Source organism: Bos indicus x Bos taurus, chromosome 15, assembly GCF_003369695.1.
Source record: "Bos indicus x Bos taurus breed Angus x Brahman F1 hybrid chromosome 15, Bos_hybrid_MaternalHap_v2.0, whole genome shotgun sequence".
NCBI lineage: Eukaryota > Metazoa > Chordata > Mammalia > Artiodactyla > Bovidae > Bos > Bos indicus x Bos taurus.
The window spans coordinates 52131235-52154532 of record NC_040090.1 but is presented as its reverse complement, the minus strand read 5'-3'; the positions used below and the strand labels follow the sequence as shown (position 1 = coordinate 52154532).

Here is a 23298-nt window from a genome sequence, read left to right as displayed (position 1 = left end):
GACGTGGTTTCTTCCCTTTGTCTCGTCGGGACATTGTTGAAGTATTACTGTGATCTCACCGGGCTCTTCCAACTTAATGGAGAGAAAGAATGGACATTACAGGCCTCTCAGAGCTCCTGGCTGCCCCAAACCATGGTCTCTAAACGACATTTATTTATGGCCTTATGCTTTTATAGGAATGGAAGACATTGGAGGGAAAGCCCTTTTGTTTGTTGAAAGATGTTTATTTGGCATCTGTTGTATGTGAGGCGAGGAGGTGCTGAGGGATACCCACAGACCTTCTGTGTGCTTCTTAATCCATTTGTCATAGAAACAGACTCACGGCTTTCTGGGAAGTAGCTAAGTGGTCTGTCTTCATTTTTGTAATGATAACTGTGACTGATATTTTAATGGAATTTTACATATTTTAATTCACTTTTCCATGTGTTATCAATTTAATCTTTATAACTACCCAATGAAGCAGATATTGTTAGCTCCATTCTTTTTAATATGAAGAAGAATGTTTAGAGGAGAGTCAAACAGTTTATTTAAGGTCTCATATCTGGTCAGCAACAGAGCAAAAGTTCAGACTCTAAGCTCCATGCTCTTCCTTGGCAATCTCTCAAGCATCATGCCCATTCCTTGACCATGCATCCTTTATGCAGGCTTGTTAGGGGAAACCTTTGGAGCAAGTGAATATGCTGTCAAGATATAGCGTGTCCCAAATGTTTCAAGCTGATATGGTAGTGATGGCTCATGTTGAGGTATTTGTAATATACTGGGAAGATCCCCTGGAAGAGGGCTTGGCAGGCCACTCCTGTATTCTTGCCCGGAGAATCCCATGGACAGAGGAACCTGGTGGGCTGCAGTTCATAGGGTTGCAAAGAGTAGCAACTTAGTACGCACGCACGCACACATGAAATTATGATACCTTAATGAAGAGCTGATCTCTTAGTGCCTTTTCTTTCTTCGTTCTGTTCTAGTCTTATTCATATAGGGCTTCTCTTCCCTCTGAGCCCCGCCTCCTGCTTGTGCCTTTTGGGAAAGGTGCCTGATTAGGGCAGACTCCCTCAGCAGAGGTGGCGTTCATGGAACAGCCATCAGCGCCACGTGAATCATGAGAGAACCACCTCGTCCTGCGTGGGTGGGGGAGAGCAGCCCTCTCACTTGCTCAGTGCTTGCCAGCTCGCCCTGGTGTTTTTCATGCTAAGCTCATTAGTCCCTTAATTTAATCTTCCATCGTTACCCAAGTAATTAACATCCCTCACCGTGGAGACTTAAAAAGAACATGGCTTCAGCAGATTACCGCAAACGAGCAGATAATACTCAGATACTTCCCTCATGAGAGCTGTTATTGATGAGGGCCTAGGTGAGCAGGGTTTGAGTGATCACTCATAAGGGGCTGAAGCATGTACTTTGGTGATAAATATTTCTGAAGATGTCACCAAGGGACAAAACAGTTTGTTTAGAGCTGTCTAAAATGGTAGGAAAGCTATTTTCTCCTCTGATAGGAGAGGATAGTATAGGGAATAAGTAAAAACAATCTCATTTGTAGTGTAGCATGTATGTGTGCTAAGTCACTTCAGGGACTCCATGGACCATAGCCTGCCAGGCTCCTCTATCCATGGAATTCTCCAGGCAAGAATACTGGAGTGGATTGCCATGCCCTCCTCCAGGGGATCTTTCTGACCTGACCTAGAAGTCAAACCTGAGCCTCTTATGTCTCCTGCATTGGCAGGTAGGGTCTTTACCACTAGTGCCACCTAGGAAGCCCTTGTAGGATAGTGAGTGAAGTGAAGTTGCTCAGCCAAGTCGTGTCCGACTCTTTGCCACCCCGTGGACTTTAGCCTACTATGCTCCTCCATCCATGGGATTTCCCAGGCAAGAGTACTGCAATGGGTTGCCGTTTCCTTCTTCAGAATATCTTCCTGACCTAGGAATCAAACCCGAGTCTCCCACATTCTAGGCAGATGCTTTACCATCTGAGCCACCAGGGAAGGTTGTAGGGTAGGGTGGGCTACCTTCCAATTTTTTTTTTTTCCTCAAAGCTTGGAGCAAAGGCAGGAATGTACCACGAAAGGAAAAGATATTTCATAGGACTAACATGGAACCATAATGTGTTTGCAAAGATGAGATAATCTGGTCATCTGGAAGGATTTTTAAACGTGAAGAAATTTTTCTTCCTTCAAGATTAGGATGATGATACATTTCTAGGATGGGTTTATGTATGCCTGGGATTGACCGATTCTGTTTCTTTTCTAACACACAACATGCTCTCTGTTCTCTACTCCCCATCGTAAGGCAGGTGTTTCTGGACTCAAAAGGCAGTGTCGGTTAGAAGAAAAAATCCCAAAGCAACAGAATGAGGTTTCTAAATGCTGGAGAGAGGTGCGGCGAAGGGCTTGCTGCTGTGAATGTGTCTCCACAACTCCATGTGGCACGGCCACAACGAGTCTGTGATTCCAGCACTGTTTACAAACTCAGCACTTTTCATCTGACTGCCTGGTCTCCCGGGAATTACAGTGGGATGGTTTTCTTGAAAACCGAAGGGAGTGATTCGTTATCATGGGGTAGCTCAGATCCTTTTGAAGTGAGACCAAAGGAAAACAGGGAAGATTTACCTTTGGTTAAAAAAAATTATAGGTAGATTTAAGTTTTTGAGTGCATTATTTATATTGGAGCTTTATAAAGCAGAGGTGGCTGCTGCTGCTGCTGTTAAGTCGATTCAGTCGTGTCTGACTCTGTGCCACGCCATCCCTGGGATTCTCCAGGCAAGAACACTGGAGTGGGTTGCCATTTCCTTCTCCAATGCATAAAGTGAAAAGTGAAAGTGAAGTCGCTCAGTCATGTCCGACTCTTAGCCACGCCATGGACTGCAGCCTACCAGGCTCCTCGGTCCATGGGGTTTTCCAGGCAAGAGTACTGGCGTGGGGTGCCATTGCCTTCTCTGAGAGGTGGCTAACATGTTGAAAGAATGGAATGAGAGAGAGGCAAAAACAAACAAACAAACACAAACCCGTCACCATGCAGGCTTGCAGCAGAGGGACCCAGATTTGTCACTTGCAGATGCAATATATTGTCACAGTGGACACCTCAGAAATGGATGCGGTTGTGTTGCTAATTTTCATTCTTTCGGGAAACTCCAGGTATTTTCCAAGCCGGTCCCTAAGAGGAAGAGAGAGACTGCCAAGAGCACCAGCTCTTCCTGTTCTTAGTTGTCTGACATTAAATCAGTCTCTCCAGCACTCTGAGCTTCTGTTTCTCTGTTTTGAGAGATTGGTGTCTATATTGCAAGAGACAGCCTTGGGTATTAACGCTTAGACTCTGGATCCAGACCACTGGAGTTCGGTTCTTGGTTCTGCCACTTAGCAGTTGTGTGGCCTTGCATGGGTTACTTAACCTCTGCTCTCAGCTTTCTCACTTATAAAATCGAGTTAATAGTTCTTCCATTATACAGTTGTTCTCTCTCTCTCTCAAACTCATTTAGTCGTCTCTGACTCTGCGACCCTGTGGACTATAGCCCACTTGTCCTCTCTGTCCATGGAGTTCTCCTGGCGAGAATACTGGAATGCATAGTCACTCTTTTCTCCAGGGGATCTTCCCAACCCAGGGATCAAACCTGGGTTTCCTGCATTGGAGGCAAATCTTTCATATCTCAGCCACCAGGGAAGCCCATTATGTAGTTGTTACTGGGATCAAACAATTCCTGATACATAGTATGTATGTTGTGTAAGTATTTAAGTAGAAGGAGAATCTTCATGATGATTGTGTTGTAATACATTCTGTAGGTGGCCAGGAAGTGAGTGAGTGAAGTCACTCAGTCGTGTCCGACTCTTTGCGATGCCATGGACTGTAGCCTACCAGGCTCCTCTGTCCATGGGATTTTCCAGGCAATAGTCCTGGAATGGATTGCCATTTCCTTCTCCAGGGGATCTTCCCAACGCAGGGATAGAACCCGGGTCTCCCACATTGTAGACAGACACTTTACCATCTGAGCCACCAGGGCCAGGAACATATATATTATTACTTTAAAAATAGAATAGGTTGATATGATTGCTCTGTATCATGAACAATATTGAATGGGTGAGCAAATAGATTAGAAAACTTAGCTATAAGTCTTCAGTGGAAAGTTCCCTAGTCAGTGAGATTACGGTGCCACATGATGCGGCCCGTCCTGTGATCAGGAGGAATGTGCTGAGTGGTATGACTATTTTCATATGTGACCAAAACTTTTAGGTTGAGCTCTGAAGCTGGATATTGGAGCATGCCTACTATGGAGGGCAGGGCTGTGGAGGACACAGATTTGGGGAAAAAACAAAAAAAATGTAGCAGTAAAAAGCAGAGATTCATGAATGTCTGAGTAGCTTGGCCGAGGCAGAAATGTTATTGCTTTACCCTCCTTCTAAGTAACGATCCCTAAGTTCTCACTTGATTCATGCCTTGTGCCATCCATGGCTCTGAGGCTTCTGGGTGAGAAAGAGGTAGGTCGGACGTGCGAGGACCCCTTCAGCACCCCCAGGCCCACCCGCCCTCTTGTCTTGTGTGTCTGTGCAGAGGAGAACGAGTTCATCTTGTACGCTATGCGCAAGTCCATCCATCGCTACGACCTGGCCTCGGGGGCCACCGAGCAGCTGCCCCTCACCGGGCTGCGGTCAGCGGTGGCCCTGGACTTCGACTATGACCGCAACTGCTTGTACTGGTCCGATCTGGCCTTGGACGTCATCCAGGTGCGTCTTCCCTGGGTCTGCTTGTGGGGGCCCTGCCTTGTGACTGCTGAGTCCAGGTAAACCTATTTCAGAGTGTTCTAAGGAGATGGGTATTTGAGGTTTTTAAGTTTTATCTCATCTCAGGGCCAATGGATGACACTTTCCAGTTTTATGTTCTAGTATTTTCTTTCCCTGCCTACCAGAGGGAGCCCTCAAATCTGCATTCCTGCTTGTAAGTGAGGTCTCCCTTTTCCTGCTGGGAAGATTTTAGGGTTCAGTGTGTAGCCCTCTATGTCCCTATTATCATACCCACTGCCTCGTTCATGTCCTTCTTTTCAAGCCCTGATATAGTAACTCTTGACTTCTCTGTAATTCACGTAATTATCCACTTCAGCTATTCCGAGCACAGTCAAGAACCAGAAAGTAAGCTGTAAAGATCGCTGGGCAGGCCAGATAATTGGCCATACTTGCAGACCCATGCATTTTAAAGAGAGCTCTTTGATCTTTTTTCATTGCCTATTTAATCCTTTTATAAAAGCAATTCTAACAAGTTTTATCTGGACTTCCAACCCAATAGAAATTTTACAGGGCCTGGGTATTTGAGGAGGTGGGGACAGGGAGGTGGGGAAAGGGGCTGCTGCCCGTGGCTGTCCAAGTGGTAGTACCTGATGACTTGGAGCCTCCGAGGGAGGAAGGACTATAAAAAGCAGACACAGGATCTTAGAAATAACAGCAATCTGGTTTCATTTATTTTAAAAGCAAGCAGACTCATGCATCTTGGTCATCTCTACCTCATTATTGTGATACAACGTAGCTCAGTGACCAGTGTTCACGACCATCATGCAGGCAGATATAAATGACTTGGTTCTGTTAAGTTATCCTGCTTTAAACAGGAAGCTGTAATCCATTTAAGAAATGCTTTTAGTGAAAAACGGCTTCATGCATGTGGAACACTGCCCTTGCCAGTCAAGCCAGTTGAATAAGCAGGTTCCCATCGATGGAACTGATTTGGCTGGAGGTCATGTGCGCATTTCACAGTGTTTCTTCTTCTGTCTCTTTAGCGCCTCTGTTTAAACGGGAGTACGGGGCAGGAGGTGATCGTCAATTCTGGCCTGGAGACAGTAGAAGCCTTGGCTTTTGAACCCCTCAGCCAGTTACTTTACTGGGTGGATTCTGGCTTCAAAAAGATTGAGGTACGTGCCTTCTGTGCTGTCTGTGATTAAGCAAGCAGGGAGGTGCCTGGCTGGGAGCCAAATTTGACACAGAGGGGAAGCCAGTGTGTCCAGCTCCTCTGGAGATTCCCTGAGAATTGCAGAGAAAGGGGGTCCCATGTGCAAACAGGATGTCTGCATCTGTCAAACAGAGATTTCATTAAGATACCTGAACACTTGTATTGGGGCTAGCAGCAGCACAGCATAGTAATCGTAATGATAATGATACCGTTACAGCATTGCTATAATGCTGTAACATCCACACTCCAGTATTACGCTTTTAGTGTAATGTGATGTAGATAATATTGTGACTGCCATCCTCATTGTGGTTGTAATGTGGTTGCCATGCTCTCGTGGTCGTTCCCTGTTGGAACCACTTTGCGTGAATTCTCTGATTCACTTCTCACAGCTGCCCTGTAAGGTAGGTCCTCTCACCTCCTCACTTCACCTGTCTGCACCTGAGCTCTGCAGGACCGAGAGGGGTAAGAGATCATGGGCTCCTAGGCATGCTCAACTCCTGCCTATTCCTGCTGGGGCCCTGGGGCACCATCTCAATACCTCTTTACACTGACTTCTGGGGAGGCATGACTTGTGTAAGGCGCGGTAGAAACAGGGAGACCCAGAGAGACAGGACAGATCACCAGCAAAAGCCACAAACTTGAGAGACGGACCTGGGTTCAGTCTTTATCCCGCCCTTTTTTTTAATTAAAAAAAAGTATTTATTTTTATTTATTTGGCTGCACCAGATCTTAGTTGCAGCACTCAGGATCTTCTTTCGTTGTGGCCTGTGGCATATTTAGTTGAGGCATGTGAACTCTTTAGTTACAACGTGTGGGATCTAGTTCCCTGACCAGGGATCGAACCCCGGCCCCCTGCATTGGGAGTTTGGGATCTTAGCCACTGGACCAGAGAGAAGTCCCCTAGTCCTTATTCTGGTAGCTAAATGACTCAGGAGAGTATCTTATCCCCTCTAAGCTCCAGTGTCTTCATCCGTAAGATGAAGATTCCGTTGTGTAGTCAGTCGTTTGGCAGGTGCTGTGTCCTGGCCCACTGCAGGCCGGGTCTGGTTTTAGATCACGATGATACAGCAGGAGGCAAGACATGCAGGTCCCTGTGCTGAGAGATTAGGTTTTAGTGGAGGAAGCAAAATAACAAAGAAATAAGTCTATCTGTCCTCTTGGTGCCATGTGCTGTGGTGAACATCACACAGGGTATGTGATTGCGTGACGGGGGAGAGGAGGTGTCTTCGAGGTGACATCTGAGATGAGCTGTGACCGAGCAAGGATCATTGGAGTGTTCCCCTCATGGGACGGTTGAGAGAAAGTGCCGGGGTCCAGCCCCGGCTGATCCAGGGTATTCGAAGCGGGGACGGCGTCGGCGAGGGTCAGGATACAATAGCTTCAATTAGATATTAATTAAAGATATAAAGAGTAATAGAATAAGGATAGCTCAGTAGGAAAATTCAGTGGAGAAAAGAGGCTGAATAGCTTGGTTTACGTGGGAGACCAATAAAACTTCAAGACAAGAAGTTTGCACCACTTACGTAGGCCACAGGCGTCCTTCCGTTCTCCCAAAGGAGAGGAGACACTGAGGCCTCCCCGGTCGGATCTTAGAAGCCCAGGCATAATTAGTAAGCATGGTGGGTTCCATACTCCAGATGGAGACTCAGCCAGAGTGAGAGAGAGAGAGACATGGGGAGACCAGTATTTCGAGACACTGATCCCAATTCTTTATTTTCCAGAGTCTGTTTTTATACACTGAGATGTTATACAAAAGTCACGTGGGGACAGCAGTCCTGACTTTTATTAAAGTCAGGTGCTTCATACAAATGTATACAGAGGTCTTAGGGGTGTTACATCATCTTCTGGCCAGGGGGGGCCTGCTGACAATTTACGACCCTCTCCTTGTGACAACGGTCAGTCAAACAGGACACTTATTTCTCCAGGGGTGATTATTCTTAAAACAGACGCCACCCAAATAAAGTTACATTCCTATAGGGTGAGAGTGTAGTGGGTTTTAGTTAAGGAAAGAATTTACTTAGCCTAAGGTCTAACGTGATTAATATCAAAGGTTAATACTTAGTTCTTCTATATACTCATTAACATGTGTAAGGGCAGGGGATGTGGAGACTTAGCAACAAACATTGGCTCAACAAATGAAAAACCCTTCACCAATACAATTTCTAATCAGCCCATTATACTTATACTAATAGTTTTCTAACTTTTCTAAGGAACCTGTTTTTAGAAGGTTTAAAGCATCTGTGCCTCTCACGGTTGGGAGGCTGTGAGCGATCACATGTGGCCGGACAAGCCTGTCAGGCAGGCCAGAGAACCTTCAGAGGAGTTTGTGGGTTAAAACACTCTTGTCACACCCAGGAGTTTTTATTAACTGGAGCTCTAAGTCAACTTCTTCTCCGAAAGAGGTGGTGGGGGACAGCCCCCCGTAAAGTCAGAGGTGTAGGTGAGAGCACAAAGTAGTAAAGTAGGCAGGCTCTGGTTATGGGGGTAGAAGCTCGAGGAGTTCCAGGGGGACTCCTGAGGCTCGATCCCGCCTTTGCGTATGTCGAGCCTCCTTCCTCATGACCTTTGTCACGGGCAGAGTACCTCACTCTGGCCCCCAACAAGAAAGGGTGGAAGGATGCATAGCACTGGTCACATTCTGAGCCGTGCGTTGGTGGTCTTGTCGTTACTCTTCCTCTTTCTTTTTTTAATTGAGTGTGCTTAGCACTTTGCTAGAAGGATGCAGGTAAAGCTTGAGTGTCTATAGGCTCACAGTGTAAACTCAAATACTGTGTGTGAAATGGTGAAAGAAGAGTCAGTGATGAGAACTGTGGATGCCCATTGATCAAGGTTAGCAGAAAGGTTAGCAGAGGAGGGGTATTTTGAAGGAAGGATAGGATTTGATTAAAAAGCAGAGGACAGGTCTTGGGGGGATACATGGCAAGAGCAGACAGGAGTGGGTATATCAGGCTTGGGGATCCCTAAGAAGACCAGTCTCCCTGAGGTTGTAGGGGCTGACATGGAGGAGAGAGAATGTGGAGAGAAAAGAATCTGGGGACTCTCATTTGGTGAGGTGGTGACTTTGAGAATTTGTTTTATGGATAAAGCAGAGACATTGGTGGCTTTGGAGCTTGGAGTGGCAGAGGCGGGTGGAGTAAATAAACACGCAGCAAACACTTACTTTGTGCAGGTAATCCCACCCCCAGAACTGGGGGTGCAGGTGATGGTGGCTCCTCTGTCAGACCCTTTGAGAATTGCTGCCTGAGCCCGAGGAGGGAGCAACTCAATCTGGCTGGAGAATGGGGCAGGTTTCCCAAATCAGTCTACAGGGGAATCCAGCCACCATAGAGGACCATAGGTGGGAACCAAGAAGGAAACTTTGCAGCGTGGGTCTCATCAGGAGCTCAGACCCCTCTAAGCCATTCCCTCTCCTTTATTTGTCAGGTGGGGCATCCAGACGGCGACTTCCGCCTCACTATTGTCAATTCCTCTGTGCTCGATCGACCCAGGGCTCTGGTCCTCGTACCTCAAGATGGGTAAGTGTGGTCCCAGAGAAGATCCATGTGGGTCCAGGGCTGCCACAGATAGAGTCTCTTGGTAATGCAAACTGCTGGCCAAAAACTTGTTTCTTATCATTGTGGTTGAAATAATCTAGGACCTGCAAGTCTTGGAGCTGTAGCTTAGTCATCCTGGGCTGCACACTCCATCCCCTTTCTGTTAGCAAGCATCTCAGTCTGTAGGCACCCAGATGTCTTGCAGCTGTGGGATGTTTCCCTAACAGAAAATAGTATTTAAAGTCTCTCTGGTCATAATCAGCCCTGCTTGAATATTGTAAGGAGCCTTTATCTTGAGTTTCACATGTGATACAAATATTTAAACCATTCTTTCTTTTTCCTGCCCCCAGCTTGTGTTTTCTTACCAGCAATTTGCATGCAAACTGGAAAATGGGAAATGCAGAGGTGCTTCTCACTAATTTATTGCTAACTTAAGGAAACATACCTAAAAAGGGAAATTCTGGATTAGTCTTTCTAGCATTTGTGATTGAGAAATCAGTTTTTAAAAGAAAATTCTGAAAGTAACATATGCACTTGGTTAAAAATATTAAAAGAAAGTAGAAATTTATGAAATGAAAAATAATTGGTTTCTTCTTTTTGCGTTCACATTTTCTAGGAGTAATCATGGTTGATATTTTCTTGTGTCTCATTCAGAGTTTATTTTTACCCATGTACTTGTGTACACCCTTTAACACACAGAGACACATATCCACACACATGCATCAAGGAGGATCATAGGATACTTACTATTCTGCATGCTTTAAAAATATTAATATGGTTGGAAGATTTTTTAATCTGAACGCATGTAGATCCTTAGACGTTTTATGGTTCTTTTCTATGTACCATAATGTAACAATTTACAGATTAATATTTTTGTGTGTATATACACACACACACACACACACTTAAATAGATATATATGTATGTGTGCACATCTACCTATATATGTATATTTTTTGCTAGTGTGGACAGTGGGCTTCCCAGGTGACTCAATGGTGAAGAATCCACATGCAATTCAGGAGACCTGGGTTTGATCCCTGGGTTAAGAAGATTCCCTGGAGAAGGAAATGGCAGCCTACTCCAGTATTCTTGCCTGGGAAGTCCCATGGACAGAGAAGCCTGGTAGGCTACTGTCCATGGGGTCGTAAAGAGTCTGACACAATTTAATGGCTAAACAGCAACAAATGTGAACAATGCTGATGATGAACATGTTTGTACACTCTCTTTGCATAACTTGATTCTATCCATAGATCAATTCCAGTAGAAGAATTTCTGGGTCAGGTAGTTAACTGGCTTTAAGTAGTATAATTAGAGATTACAATAACAAGGCCAAACTAACTGGCTGAATGCTTGGCACTTTGGAGGAGTATTTGAGTGTCCATCTCCCCATTCTTTCCCCAATGGCTTAGTGGTAAATAGTCTGCCTGCAGTGTAGGAGATTCAGGTTCCATCTCTGGGTAGGGAAGATCCCCTGGAGGAGGGCGTGGCAATCCACTCCAGTATTCTGGCCTGGAGAATCCCATGGACAGAGGAGCCTGGTAGGCTGTGGTCCATGGGATCTCAAAGAGTTGGACATGACTGAAGCGACTGAGCACGCACACTCCCCATTCTGATGGGATGTGTGTTTTTCCCTGGTTTCGCCCAGGGTGATGTTCTGGACCGACTGGGGGGACCTGAGGCCTGGCATTTACCGGAGCAACATGGATGGTTCAGCTGCCTACCGCCTTGTATCAGAGGATGTGAAGTGGCCCAACGGCATCGCCGTGGACGAGCAGTGGATCTACTGGACGGATGCCTACCTGGACTGTATTGAGCGGATCACTTTCAGTGGCCAGCAGCGCTCCGTCATCCTGGACAACCTCCCGCACCCCTACGCTATTGCTGTCTTTAAGGTGGGACCTCACTTGTTCCCAGCATTGGGCAACCTGTCTACGTGGGCGAGGAGCAGACTGAGGCAAAGAACCTGCTGTCTCTGGGTTTTTACTGAGATGCTTATCTAACTTGTAGAAAATCAGCTCATTTCTGAATTGGAGGCAGTTTCTTTTGGCACCTAGGGAGGGATTCCAGACCCAGCTGCCAGGGATCTAGGGTGCTCGTCATTCTCATTTCAAAAGGTTGAAGTTCAAGGTTGCATCTGATGAAAATTCCTGACTTGCCTTTCGGTGTTGGTAGCCTCCGCTGGGCTCCGAGTTCCCGTCTGTTGTGAGGTTTGCTCTCTTCATTTCCTGATGTCTTGAGATGAGTCCCACCCTGCCTCCTGGGGGCCTTGTCATTTGTGCTTCAACCCTGCAACATAAAGTAGTTCTTCAGATTTTGAACTCAAGGGTTGAGCTTGTGGTCAGACTCTAACACTCATCGGATAGCTTCTTTAGGGCGGTTCCTTCAGTGTGGATATTTGGTGAGGTTTGGATAAAAGCACTGATTCCTGCCTTTAACTGGCATCTTGCTCACACCGATCATTCATCCAGGGAATGTCAGGTGTCCACTCCACAGTGGAGTTCTTGTTCTTAATGCGGGTTCTGAGTGAAAGACAGAAGAGCTGACTAATGAGCGAATCTAATCTCATCTTTTTAGAATGAGATATACTGGGATGACTGGTCACAGCTCAGCATCTTCCGAGCTTCCAAATACAGCGGGTCCGACATGGCCATTCTGGCGAGCCGGCTCACGGGGCCTATGGACTTGAAGATTTTCTACCGGGGCAAGACAACTGGTAAGGCAGCATGCCCTCCTTCATCTCTGTCGCATTGATCTCTCGAAACGGGCTGGGTGTGGGCAATCCCTGCTGAAGCAGGGTCTGGCAGCCTGTGTCTTTGTTGTCACGACAACATGCACATTATTTAATTTCTTCCTAATGACATCTTAATTTCTTTTCTAATGATACACAAACAGCTGGAAGACAGTGTGTCTTTGCCTGCCTGGAACGCTGGTGTTTGGTGGGTAATTACACCCTCCTCCTGCCTCTGGCCCCTGACTGCTGGGCGGTGTGGCTTCTCTCGCAGCTTGAGAGGCCCAGCGTGCACTGCATCCTCGTTTGGCACCTGGACAGGGAGCCATGCTGTGCTGGGTGCACAGCCAGTGCTGGTTCCCAACAGGAGTCCGGTCTTCTCTGGTCGCTCAGATGACGGATCAATCGCTCACTGAAACCTGCTTCCCTTGCACGGCAGAGTCTAGTTATAGGATGACTTATTTCTTGTCCTCACCGTGAAACTCTAAACCCCATGAAGAAGGAGGTTTTGTCTTTTTTGCTCAGTAATCTTACCAGTGCCCAGCAGTCAGTCGCTGCTCACTTCACAGTTGCTGAAAGAAGAAGGGGTGGGGCAGGGGAAGCCTTGCCAGGGCCTGTAGAGAATGAGTGTCTGAAAGATGATGGGGTGAGGCTTCAAGACCTGCTGCCAGGCTCTGCCTGGCTGTCCTGGGCTCTGAGACTGTTCAGTAGGACACCTTCTTCCTTCTTCATTGCCCATTCCCTTTGTGGATCTCCCAGTCACACTATTAATTATGGAGGAGAGGGATCAGGACAAACCACCCCCACCAGCCCCCCCGAGAAGAATAGTCCCCTTAAGAAGGACCTTCTTTATCTCAGCAGGACTCAGTAGCATCCTGGGTCTGCTGACGGCCCTTTATTGACAGACTGCTGGGCTTCCTGTTTTGAACTAGGACGTTGATGTTGTCTTGCGGTTTTTGGCTGGCCCCGTGCTAAGAGAAAATTGACTCTCAGGGGAAGTAATACGGCTATAGATATCACTGCTGTGCTTTTGGGACTGGAGAGCGGAGCATGAGAAAGGGGAAACTTTATAGTTTTCAGAAAACTATAAAGAATCCTAGAGATGGAAGTTTGTATTATTGTTGTGCCTTCACAGCTGACCTGTGAGGTGGGCAGGGATGGTATTAGGATCGTGGTTTCTCAATTAGGGAACGGAATCTCACATATGAATAAGCTTTCCCAAAGGCCCCTCTCTTATTTAGGAGCTGAGTTTTTTGTTCCAGTTCTCCCATAAACCGAAGAAGTCACATTCTTTCCTAGAGGAGGTGCCTGTTTTGAAATAAGAAGAAAGAGACAAAAAACAAAAAAAATACAAAAGAAATAAATGCGATAGGGAGAGAGGAATCCTGCTTTCCAGCTCTAGTGGTTGAAATCCCAGGGCTTTTGACGGAGGACACCCACCCCTACTGATCGGGCCCGCTGGCAAGCCGAGGGAACAATCAACATTTCTCCAGGTTACCTCCCCGTCTGGAAGAGCAGGTCTGTGTTTTGACATGTGCTTGTGAGCACCTGTTGGCTGAGCACACAGCCTCAGCTCCTGCAACTCCATGTTCAGATGAACCAGAGAACCCTGGTTTCCCACCCACAGGCTTGGCCGGTCACTTCATCCTAGCTGCCATGCTGTGACCTGGAGGCTGCTCTGGTGAATTTAAATAAGTCATCAAGGGGAAATACCGGCCTGTCTCCTGCCTCCAGGGGCCCCCCTGCCCACAGATGCAAGGCCAGGGAAGCATGTCTGTCATCTCTCAGGCCTGTATGAGTTCAAGCATTTACAGTGGTCTCCGGCTGCCAGCACTGCCTGTCTGAATTGGGTGCCTCTTGGCCTTGAACTTGTTTGCTCCATCCTGCCTGCTCTGTTGGACATTGAGAGTGTTGCAAGTTTATGATGGTATTGGCCATCCCCAGTGCCAAGCAAGCTTTATTACCTCTGTTGTCTGCTCCTGACACATCCAGGACTTTGTACAAGCCATGTGTAAGGTAATAACAGCAGTGATAAAGGACATTTACTCTAAGGGATTTTGCTGTGTCATAAGCACCACACTGATTTCCTTAGTGGGCTTGTATAACCTCAGTTTGGAGAATGAAATGGCAACCCACTCCAGTATTCTTGCCTGGGAAATCCTCTGGACAGAGGAGCCTGGTGGGCTTCAGTCCATGGGGGTCACATCAGAGTTGTCATGATTTAACAGTTTCCCCCAAGTCCATGTGTATTATTAATAGTCCCATTTTACAGATGAGAACCTGGAAACGAGGTTCAGTAACATCTCTCCATCACACATTTAGTTAGTGGTGGGAATTTGAGCCATGGCCTAGTTGACTTCAGAGCTTGAACGTCCGGGAAACCCCCAGGCTCTGTTCCACCTCTCCCCTGCTGTTGGATTAACAGTGCCCCAGTGAACGACAGTGATTTAGGAGTTGTGGGTTTTAGTGGATTCTTGTTTAGGATGATTAGAATTTTGTTCACGTGCAGTGTTGTCAATTTAGAATATTTAGTTATAAACAGGCGCATTTTTTTCGGTCTTCATACCTGGTTGTTCTTACACAGTGTTCCTGGAATTTACTCTTCATAGAGAGTGTTCTTTTCTTTAAACAACTCTGTCAGCAGGGCTATAGTGTATTCAGTTGATGCTGCGATGGGTTAAACTGTTTTGGAGTTCTTGGACTGTTTCTTCAGAGCCTGCAGTAAACACACAGTTTTCAATGTCTATCATGAGGGTAACTATTTACCATACAAGGTGGATCTGATTTTGATATTGTCGAGTGTGTGGATGGTTAAGCCTGATAATAGCAGTGTTGGCTCCTCAGAGGGTTCTGGAGGAATTTTCCAAAGAGGAGATCTGTAAGTGTCCTGGATGTGCCCAGTGAAGGCCTCACGGGGCTAACGTTTGGTCTTCGGAATGGACGTCTTTGGAGACGGAGGCTGTCAGCTGCCCTGTCTTCACACGGCCCCCCATGGCCCACACCAGACGACGGTGTCCTCGGGCAGGGGTCTCTGGCTGTGTTCTGATGGAACTCTGCCACATCTTCCTTATGTTCTCCCAGGTTCTCGACCAGGGCTCCCATTTTCTGTACTGTGGCATGTGTGTTTATTTTAAATATATATATATTTATTTATTTCTTCATTCATTCCTTTGGCTGCCCCAGGTCTTCGTTGCAGCTCTCGGAGTCTTTAGTTGCAGCGTGTGGAATCTAGTTCTCTGACCAGGGGTCAAACCCAGGCCCCATACATTAGGAATGCAGAGTCTTAGCCACTGGCCCACCAGGGAAGTCCCTGTGCCACGGCTTTGGACCTACCCACACGTGCCTGCCCTGCCTACTCCTTTAGGATCAGTGACTTGGTCGCATGGTTTGGAGTTTGTCCCTGGCCGTGCCTCTCAGATTACAGTTTCATTCATGCCTATGGGTGCCAGTCTCTAGAAATACTGCAGCTCCCTTTGGGTTCTGTACTTTCAGTTTTCTTCTTTGGGTGGAAACACTTACCCTGCATGTGAAAATGTCACTAATGCTATTTCACAGACAGAGTCCATGTGAAAATAACTCCTGTTGATGAGTATTTGTTAAATATTCTATTATTGTTCAATTTCTTGGAACGTCGGATGGCATGGTGTCCTTTGAATACAAAGAACATGTTCCAGAACCCCAGATGGGGTTGTTCTTGTTATTGGCAGCTCGGCATTCCCTCCTGCAGCCCACGGCAGGTGCATTTGAGATAAAGGGACAGGCATCTGCCCACGGAACAGATGAGAGGGAGCTGGTTCCTGGCATTTCTACTCCCATCAGCAGATTATTCACTGTGATGATCCAGCCTATTGGTTGATGGAGTCAGTTGCAGACCCCTTTGAATGTTTCATCAAACATGTATCCCCCGGTTGTGTGTATTTTATCCACTTGGTGATGCCTTGTGCTCTTGGATCCTTAGCATCAAAGCAACACTGTTGCTGTATCATGAGGAATTTTATTTTTTACATGTAGTTTACACCAGTTAAACACCAAGGAGATGCTGACACATTTGCAGCTTACGAGTATGTCCTCACTCGTCTCATTACCAGTTGTCATGAATGAACCCTGTTTCCCTACCTGCAGGCCAGGATGGCATCGGCTAAACTTTGGCTGGCTGGAAACAGATTACTTAGATTTGATTCAGGGCACAACTGAAGAATCTGTATCAGCTGAGTTTTACCCAAGCGTTTTACATTTATTTTCCCCAATTAAAATTTTATTTATTCATTTATTCATTTTTGGCTGTGCTGAGTCTTTGTTGGCCTTCCCAGGTGGTGCTAGTGGGAAGACACATGGCTGCCAGTGCAAGAGACAGAAGAGGCACGGGCTCAGTCCTTGAGTGGGGAAGATCCCTTGGAGGAGGAAATGACAATCTACTCCAGTGTTCTTCTCTGGAGAATCCCATGGACAGAGGAGCCTGGCAGGCTGTGGTCCGTGGTATCACAAAGAGTCAGACACAATGGAAGCTACTTAGCACACATGGGTCTTTGTTGTTTCCTGGGCTTTTCTCTAGTTGTGGCGAGCGGGCTTCTCATCGAGGTGGCTTCTTTTGTTGCGGGGCGCGGGCTCTAGGCACGTGGGCTGCAGTAGTTGTGGCACATGGGCTTAGTTGCTCCACAGCATGTGGGATCTTCCTGGATCAGGGATCGAGCCCTGGTGGATTCTTAACTACTGAGCCACCAGGGAAGCCCCTATTTAGTTTTGATTATGAATAGTCACAGGCAAAAAGAAAAACACACATTTCTTAGTTTACATGACTTTCACATTGCTTGATCACTGTATCACATTTTCAGCTGTTGGGAAATGGTTTCCTCTGTTATGGCTCCTCTGTCTCCTTCCCAGAAGGATGCGGGGGATAGAAAACACCTCCGTCACTGTGCATCCACAAACGTTCTCTCTCGAGAGTGCAGTGAAGAATCGTATGGACTCTAGCTGGCATTCTTTTTGGGAAGCTGAACCACAGAAAAGACTGGAAATAGTGGACTAGATCAACATTAGCCCATTGCCCATGGGTTTATTGCCTAATGGGTATCTGGTCGGTTCCTCACTGAGCTCAGCGGCTGTGCTCTGATAGCACAAAGGAATTAAGGAAGCAGACTTGGATTTTTGTTTGGGGCCTGCAGGTACTTGGGTGTATGTTCATTCTAGTTAAGGGCTTTTGGGTCACAAGGCACAGAAAACCACTCCAGCTAAAAGTGCTATGGAAAGAATGCAGGGAGATCGGAAGGAACCCAAGAGAGGAGGCACGGGTGTGTTGATGGGGACTGGGGCCGGGCCTGGCCGAGCCCCACAACCCCCGCACCCCGGGTACCGGTGTCATCCTTTCTTCTCTTCCTAAGTCGGCTTCATCCTCCTGATGCTGCAGACTTACCTGCCCGCCTCTGACTGGCACAGGTTTTTGCCTTGCATCCCCTGAGACACCCCTGGGCGACGACCCTCCTCCCCCCTGCAGCTCCCCGCCTATCTTGTGGTGTCTCATTGTCCTCCATCCAGATTCCCGGTGGGCTTGGTTTCGGGGCCATCCGATCCAGCTGGGGCCCTGCTCACGCTCTCCACTGCACCTTTCTCTTCCTGAGCTGCTTATCGTGGGGTCCGTGAGTCTGTAAAAGGACGAGTCCCTGGGTCTCAGGCCTGCGTTTGGCGCCCCCTGGTGTCTGCTAACCCGGCCGCTGCCACCTGTCTCCTCTCCAGGAAGCAATGCCTGTGCGTCCCGGCCTTGCAGCCTGCTGTGCCTGCCCAAGGCCGACGGCAGCAGGAGCTGCAGGTGTCCAGACGGTGTGTCCAGCAGTGTCCTCCCGTCCGGAGACCTGATGTGCGAGTGCCCTCCTGGCTACCAGCAGAAGAACCACACGTGTGTCAAAGAAGGTATGCCTCCTTCTTCCTTTTCTGCCCATCCTCCCCCTTTGATGTGTCTTTGATGCACTCGTGTTTGGGGTTTTTGAAAACATCCAAGGTAGACAATAAAACCCTCTAGACACGGGCATCCTAGTTCACCTTCCAAGGCCCGTGGTCCCTCAGTCCTCATCCAGAACAGGCCCACACTGTTCTTTTAAAGATGAGTTGCTTTGGGGTTAAATGTCGGGGGATGCAGACCTTTCTGTGAGTGCACCTGTCTTTTCTGTTTCTGCCTCTTCCTCTCCTCATCCACCCCACACCAATCATCCCCAGCTCCTCCTGCTTCTGTAAGTGTGCAGGGTACAGTTGGCCCACCCTGACTTCAGCAAAGGACTCCTGCAGAGCTCACCTCATCTCATCCAGCAGTCCCCCTGCCCCCGCCCAGCCTAGAAACATCAGAACTTTCTGACCACAGCCAGAGGTCTGCAGCAGCCTCACCCTACTCCCTCTTGGAATCTGAACACACAAATTCTAACATGTCACCTTGAGTTTTTCCTTTTACCACTTCCCCAGTCCCCAGCCTCACATTTGTTTCGGGGAGGTGAGCCCCTGGAGGGGCCTTGCCACAAAGTATCCTGTTGATGAACACAGCCTGGATTCCTACCTTTCCTTATTCTCAAGCTTATATTTGCTTTGTAATCATAACTTCCCCTCTCACAGCATCCTTTGAGTCCAGGGAAGCAAAAACTGCAAAGTGGCCTTCTGGGCCCTCTTAAAAAATACAGATGGAAAAAAATGAGCCTTTTTGTCTAAGACACAGGGGCACTCTTTCAGGCTCTGGTCATCATCTTAAAGTTGTTTGGAAAGAAATGGGGTTAACACTGAATTCCAGGAGGAGGAGAAAAGGGCCTTTCTCTATCCCTGTCAGAAAGCCTTTACTTAATCCAGACAGGAGGCCAGTCATCACGTGTTCTTAACCCAGTTGACTAAACGGTGCACTTTTTTTTTTTTTTTTTTGTCTGTTTGAGGAATTATGACTGCTCACTTTGAAGGAGTCATGGGGTAGGAAAAAATCCTCAAAAATACGTAAAGCAAATCTCCATAATCCTCCTGGTTGTTAAATTGAACACACACTGAACATATATGACCGTATATAAACTATAAACTATAGGTATAGATATACTGAACATGTGTATATAAACCTTATAGGTGTAGATAAACTGAACAGGTATAGATACACTATTCAGGTATAGATAAACTATATAGGTGTAGTGATAGTGAAGTCGCTCAGTCATGTCCGACTCTCTGCGACCCTGTGGACTGTAGACTACCAGGCTCCTCTGGTAGTCTTCCCTGGTGGCTCAGACGGTAAAGCATCTATCTACAATGCAGGAGACCTGGGTTCGATCCCTGGGTCGGGAAGATTCCCTGGAGAAGGAAATGGCAACCCACTCCAGTACTCTTGCCTAGAAAACCCCATGGACAGAGGAGCTTGGTGCAGGCTACTGTCCATGGGGTTACAAAGAGTGGGGCACGACTGAGCGACTTCACTATATAGGTATAGATATACTGAATATGGATGTTTGAATAATGGCTACACAGGCTTCCCTTGTGGCTCAGCTGGTAAAGAATTTGCCTGGAATGCAGAAGAGCTCGGTTCAATCCCTGGGTTGGGAAGATCCCCTAAGGGAAAGGCTACCCACTCCAGTATTCTGGTCTAGAGAATTCCATGGATGTCCATGGGGTCGCAAAGAGTCGGACATGACTGAGCAACTTTCACTTCACTTCTCTTCTATGGCTACACAGTCCCTTAAGGAATTCCTTGTGGAGTTAGTATTTTTTTTTGTTTTCTTATGGCTATGGCATGTGGGATCATAGACTGGGGATTGAACCCACAGCCTCTGCAAAGTATTAACCACTGGAAGTGCAAAATGTTAGCCACTGAATGGCGAAGAAAGCCCCTGGAATTAATATTTTATAGTGTTTATACGTCTCTACCCGCTAGATCCACCTGATATCATCACTCTCCTTTTTCATCATTGTAACCCCCTCTGCTGCTCCTAGAGGCCTCTCCTCCTTCAATTTTAATTAAAAGAGGAGAGAAGGAGGTCTCCTTGCATGCTGGTTTCCCTGCAGGCACCTGTGCAAAGCATCCCACTTCCCCTTTGCTGTCTGAGGCATGTTATTTGAGGAAGATGAAGGGAAACTCAGAACAGAAAGTCTTTTGGTCCAGCAGGAAGAATGACATTGGTTTCGTTTTCTCTTCTGCCTCCCTCCATGGCCAGAGAACACCTGTCTCCGCAACCAGTATCGGTGCAGCAACGGGAAGTGTATCAACAGCATCTGGTGGTGTGATTTTGACAATGACTGCGGAGACATGAGCGACGAGAGAAACTGCCGTGAGTCCCCGCTTGGCAGAGTTTTTGGGAGGATAGGCATTTCCTGGTGCAATCAGCACCTCCTGGGCGGGGCCTGGAGTCTAGGGCCCCCGTGATCAGTGATGCCCATTTAAGTGGCTAGAGAAAACATACTGCATACCCTATTACATATATGCACTTCCCAGGTGGCTCAGTGGTGAAGAATCCGCCCGCCAATGCAGGAGACACGGATTTAGTGCTTGGGTTGGGAAGATCCTCTGGAGGAGGAAATGGCAACCCACTCCAGTATTCTTGCCTTGGAAATCCCATGGACAGAGGAGCCTGGTGGGGTACAGTCCATGGGGTTGCAAAAGAGTCAGACACAAGTGAAGGACTGAGCATGCACGTGAGCACATTAGATATATATTATTATTTAAAAGCAAAGCCACGTAAGTGAGCTAGGTACTCATTAGAAGAGATTTACAAATAAGCATTGCATGGTTGAAACTGAGCTGGTTTGGGAGACAGGCAGTCTGGGCTCTTGACTGTGGTCCTTTCCCAGAGATAGAGCTGGTGACCTGAAACAGGTGACCAAGTGATAGCCCTTGAATTTAAATTCAATGTTCAGCCTTTTCAGGGATGGGGAACAAGTTTTCCCTTGTTACCTCCAATTAGGGGATGCCAGCTGCCTGCCAGGCTCAGGAGGGTTGTTCAAACTGAGTAGTGATGCCAGGTTTGGCCTGTGATGTGGGAACATTGGTTTGTGTGCATTTAAGTGTTGTCTTTGGAATATGTAATTTCTAAGGTCTAACTGTTAAAGTATGTGATTCTGTTTAGCAGCATTTAGGACAAACAAATAACTACTTATAGTAGATACTCTGTTTATTGCAGGTTTGGCCGTCTTTCCTTCAGTTAATTTTTAGTGGCTTTGACATCATCTCCTAAGGAGGAGTCAGTCAGTAACGTGTTGACCTGTTCACTCAACAGGTGTATATTGAGGACCCTGGTGTTCCAGGCTCTGTGCTGGGTTTGGAGATAAACTGGTGATTAAAGTAGGCACAAGAGTTTATAGTCTGAAGAGGGTGGTCAGAGAAGTAACCAACCAAGCACATGTGAGCCATGGGCCCTGTAATGGGGCAGCGCCACGAGCCTTAATGAGCCTTAAGAATGGCACCCAGGTCAGACCTTGGGAGGGTCTTAGGAAAAGCTGGCAGAGGGGAGCCAAGCAGAGCTGCAGGGAGGAAGGTTCCAGGCAAGGTGTTCACATGGACGAAAGTCCTGAGGTTGGTGTGTGCGTGGTGTGGGCACACAGGTGGCATGGGTCATGAAGAACTCAAGTGGGAGCAGTGGGGGCAAGTAGGAGGGTGAGCGGGTGCACGAGACCTTTGAATTTTAGGAAGAGCAGCTTGCAACCCTTGAAATGACAGGCTTAGACTTTGCCTTTGGAAAGATAAGACGTGGGCAGAATGAATGAGATGAGAGAAAGGCCAGAGCAGGGAAGCCAGACACCCATCTGAAGCCTTCTCTTTTAAATATCTTGCCTTTGGAAATCCATGAGCTCGTTTATCATTTTGTGTTGTAAGCATAGATTAATGGCTGGGTCCTGTCTTGTAGCCCTTGCCCCTGGTGGGTGTTATTTCGCCAGCTATCTGCAGAGCCTGGGCCAGTTCCCACACAGCTTCTTCCAGAAAGCCACTTTAGAAGCAGTCAACTTGTTCAGCTCACCTGGGCCCTGCAATCCCTTGAATTGCCTTTTCTAGCATGTAGGAGGTTATTACCAAACCTTCCTTAATCATTTTTCCTTGACTTCCGAGGCTGCCTTTCATCCCCAGGGAGAGGAGTATTAGATAAAAATCTAATTAATTTAGAGAGCGGTAGCCTCTCTGTGTATTCTTCTTTTCTGCAGAAGGGGCATTGATCAAACCTCCTCTACTGACCAGGGTCTCAGGAAGGTGTGATATGTGTGAGGAAATAGCCAAAGCTCCTTGAAAACATTAGTTAATATTAACATCATTAGAGCAGATGCTGGAAAGGAGTTTGTTACAGAACAGGGTGGGCAAGGAGACACATCTTAGAATTAACACGTTGCAAGAAAATTGACCAGACGTGATGAGACATAGTGGAAGCAGAAAGCTATAAATTGAATGGCCTCATGTCCATTGGTGAAGGGTTCCTCTTTGGGTCCCTGGACTTTGGTTTCTACTAGATGTACATGGTGGGCTCTCATGTTGGTTCAGTGTTTTGCTAGGAAGTTTCCCTCAATCTCCTCCCCACCAGCGCCTGAGCTCACAGGTTTCTCTGAAGAGTTTAAGCTTCTCCTAGGGCTGAATTTTGCAGCCAGCTCTGCCCTCCTCCTGGTTTGGTGCAAATGTTAGCTGTAATTGACCCTCTCAAGACCCTGAGACTTGCTTTCTGCTCTTGTGTTGTTCAGTCCCTCAGTCATGTCGGACTCTTTGCAGCCCCATGGGCTGCAGCATCCCAGGCCTTCCTGTCCTTCACTATCTCCTGGAGTTTGCTCAAACTCATGTCCATTGAGTCAGGGATGCCATCCAACTATCTTGTCCTCTGTCGTCCCCTTCTCCACTTATCCTCAATTTTTCCCAGCATCAGGGTCTTTTCCAGTAAATCGGCTGTTGGCATCAGGCTGCCAAAGTATTGGAGCTTCAGCTTCAGCATCAGTCCTTCCAATGAATATTCGGAGTTGATTCCCTTTAGGATGGATTAGTTTGATCTCCTTGCAGTCCAAGTGACTCTCAAGAGTCTTCCTAGCACCACAGTTTGAAAGCATCAGTTCTGCTCTGCTTTCTCATGATTCCATGTGCTCGGGTCCCGACTAGCCAGATGTGGAGGTGAGGGATGCAGGAGATGAAATGTGGAGCAGGAGAGCGGT

At 47.2% G+C, this 23298-nt stretch overlaps 1 protein-coding gene across 1 annotated transcript in view; it reads left to right on the top strand.

The window, feature by feature from the left end:
- Nucleotides 1–23298, top strand: part of SORL1 (sortilin related receptor 1) — a 169891-nt gene that overhangs the window by 91312 nt on the left and 55281 nt on the right. Inside the window, exons 17-23 of the mRNA XM_027563453.1 lie at nt 4534–4706; nt 5747–5878; nt 9340–9431; nt 11095–11341; nt 12024–12162; nt 17908–18081; nt 20337–20450. Coding sequence (XP_027419254.1) covers nt 4534–4706; nt 5747–5878; nt 9340–9431; nt 11095–11341; nt 12024–12162; nt 17908–18081; nt 20337–20450 — 1071 coding nt within the window. The remainder of the gene's footprint in view (nt 1–4533; nt 4707–5746; nt 5879–9339; nt 9432–11094; nt 11342–12023; nt 12163–17907; nt 18082–20336; nt 20451–23298) is intronic.